General features: G+C 33.1%; 1 protein-coding gene across 1 annotated transcript in view; it reads right to left on the bottom strand.

Annotated features, from left to right (window-relative positions):
• Nucleotides 1-762: 762 nt before the first annotated feature.
• Nucleotides 763-3,060, bottom strand: part of LOC106464772 (sortilin-related receptor-like) — a 25,209-nt gene continuing 22,911 nt past the window's right edge. Inside the window, exon 12 of the mRNA XM_022392570.1 lies at nt 763-797. Coding sequence (XP_022248278.1) covers nt 763-797 — 35 coding nt within the window. The remainder of the gene's footprint in view (nt 798-3,060) is intronic.

Genomic DNA, 3,060 nt, shown 5'->3' with positions numbered 1-3,060 from the left:
ATGTATATATACACATATATATATACAATCATGGACAAACAACATCTATATATATATACACATATAAATATATACAATCATAGACAAACTACATCTATATATATATATATATATATATATACAATCATGGACAAACAACATCTATATATATATACACATATATATACAATCATAGACAAACGACATCTATATCTATATATACAATCATGGACAAACAACATCTATATATATATATAATCATAGACAAACAAATATATATATATGTTGTTTGTCTATGAATATATATATATATATATATAGATGCTGTTTATCCATGATTGTATGTATATATATATATATAGGTGTTGTTTGTCTATGATTGTATATATATGTGTGTATATATATATATATAGATGTCGTTTGTCCATGATTGTATATATATATGTATATATATAGATGTTGTTTGTCCATGATTGTATATATATATGTATATATATAGATGTATACAATCATGGACAAACAACATATATATATAAAGAGAGAGAGAGAGAAGCAGGGCATCGTTTTTGTAAATAAAAAAGAACACGTTGACAACAGTTTTTAATAAAGAACAGTTTAATGAGACTTTTCACTACTTTGACACAAATTCAAACAATATTATAAGAGAATGTCTAAATTCATCCACTGGACATAATTTATGACATTTATCATATAGAACTAAATTATTCAAGGCCATTTACCAAGAAAGCACGTGTTCGTATCATCTATTAAAACTCGAGAATTTCATGTTCTGGCACCGTCTTCAGGCTTCTCGCAATCTAAAGAAATACAACAATTTAATTGTCTTACTTGATATGTCTACGTGTAATTCTTAAGATATGATAAGTTAAATAATCATTATTTAATACTATGTTACAGATGTGCTTTGTTGTGAAATATTTAAATACTATATTCGTCTTCAGTTTTATCTCAAGTCATAAAGAAAAGAGAATTGCCGTAAGAACATGTTTGTGGTGCTTTAGTCCTAGATACTAAAATAATCACTTTATCATAAATGTCAAGACTCTACAAAGTATTGCCATAAAAATATGCTGCTGGTGCTTTAGTCCTAGATACTAAAATAATCAATTTATCATAAATATCAAGACTCAACAAAGTCTTGCCATAAAAATATGTTCGTAGTGCTTTAGTCCTAGATACTAAAATAATCAGTTTATCATAAATGTCAAGACTCTACAAAGTCTTGCCATAAAAATATGCTGATGGTGCTTTAGTCCTAGGCTTTGTAGAGTCTTGACATTTCAGATAAACTGATTATTTTAGTAAAAAGGGATAATTTTTCGTATGAATCATATATATATGTGACAAAAGTTTGTGTGAGTGTGTGTGTATCCACTTATAACTGGCGAACTGCTGGAACACTTGTAACCAAACCAGGTATGTAACATAGGAGGTTGGCGTTCGGATCTGACATCCCTATCTTTCACTCTGAGGCCCCTACGTCGTCATCGTGCGTCAGCTATGATGCTTTAAGTAGTATATGAATGTACATACACACACACATATATATGACCTGAAGTTTTATGTTAACTTTAACATCCTAAAAAAATATGATCGTAGTTCATCTAATTATTCCCGCCTTCGAGGATCGTTTTTATGAGTTTAAACATGTAGACCAAAAGCAAACAGCATTGTACCTATGGAACAGTGAAATAACACTATGGTAAAAATTAGAGAAAGGAAACGATAAGAATGTGTACTAGTAGAAGGCGAATCTAAAGTACTAATAATAGGAGATTAAATGGTATTACATTATTGGACTCAGACGTGTAGATTAAGATTTTCGTTTTTTAAATTTTCCAACCCTAAAATTACCTAAATGTTGACGACATTTTTTTTTAACACAGTGTAATCTACAATATTTATACACGAAAGTTTTTGGGGGATCAAGGGCCTTATTGAGTACAGAATCACTAATAGCATACGAGGCTTCAGGAACAACCCAATCAAAATATTATCAATGTATCATTAAATACTGCTTGGGTGGTACATATATTTTACTGAGAGAAACGAGCGTTTTCATTTGCATATAATTGTATGGTCAGTTCTTTTACAGCGAGTGCTGTAGACACAAAAGTATCAAATTGCTCAATATGATGCTATGTATGAACCCTGTTTCATCAGGAACCCACCGGTAACATACTGTATAGAAACAGATCAGAAATTGAGGACTAGTTACTAATATATTTATCATAGGTTTTATTAAGCCTTTTATGAAGGTATGCGAGGACTAGTTACTAATATATTTATCATAGATTTTATTAAGCCTTCTGCCCCCCCCCCACGTGACACAACGGTATGTCTGCAAACTTACAACGCTAGAATCCGGTTTTCGATACCCGTGGTGGGCAGAGCACAGATAGCACATTGTGTAGCTTTGTGCTTAACTTAAAAAACAAACAAACAAATAATTAAGCCTATTATGGAGGTATGCGACTATTATAATGGTTGGAAAGCCAGCACTTCAAGAGATTCTGTTTATTCTTTATGCAAGTGGTCTGTTTTCAATGATTTGACTTACTTTTAATTATTTACTTTCTGTTTCATCAGGAGCAAATTTGTTACTGTAACTGGCTGCAGATTGTGAATGGTAAATCTTGGAGATTAACCAGATTTATTCTTCAATTTTAAGTTACAATTTCATCTGAAGGTCGAGGGTTCGAATCCCTCTCCCACCAAACCTGCTTGCCCTTCACGCCTTGGGGGCGTTATAATGTTTTACCACTATTCGTTGGTAAAAAGAGTAGCCCAAGAGTTGACGGTGGGTGGTGATGACTAGCTGCCCTCCCTCTAGTTTTACACTGCTAGCTTAGGGACGGCTAGTGCGGATAGCCCCCGTGTAGCTTTGCGCGAAATTCAAAACAAACAAACAAACTCTTCTATCACATTGGCCCGCTTTACTCGCAATCTGAGAGTCGCGGGTTCGAGTCTCCGTCCCACATAACATCTTCGCTCTTTCAGCCGTGGGGGCATCATAAAGTGTCGGTAAATCCCACTATCTGTTGGTAAAAGAGCAACCCA

Source organism: Limulus polyphemus, unplaced genomic scaffold (genome assembly GCF_000517525.1).
Source record: "Limulus polyphemus unplaced genomic scaffold, Limulus_polyphemus-2.1.2 Scaffold1739, whole genome shotgun sequence".
Lineage (NCBI taxonomy): Eukaryota > Metazoa > Arthropoda > Merostomata > Xiphosura > Limulidae > Limulus > Limulus polyphemus.
The sequence above is the reverse complement of the archived record's forward strand: the minus strand, read 5'-3'. Positions and strand labels throughout refer to the sequence as shown.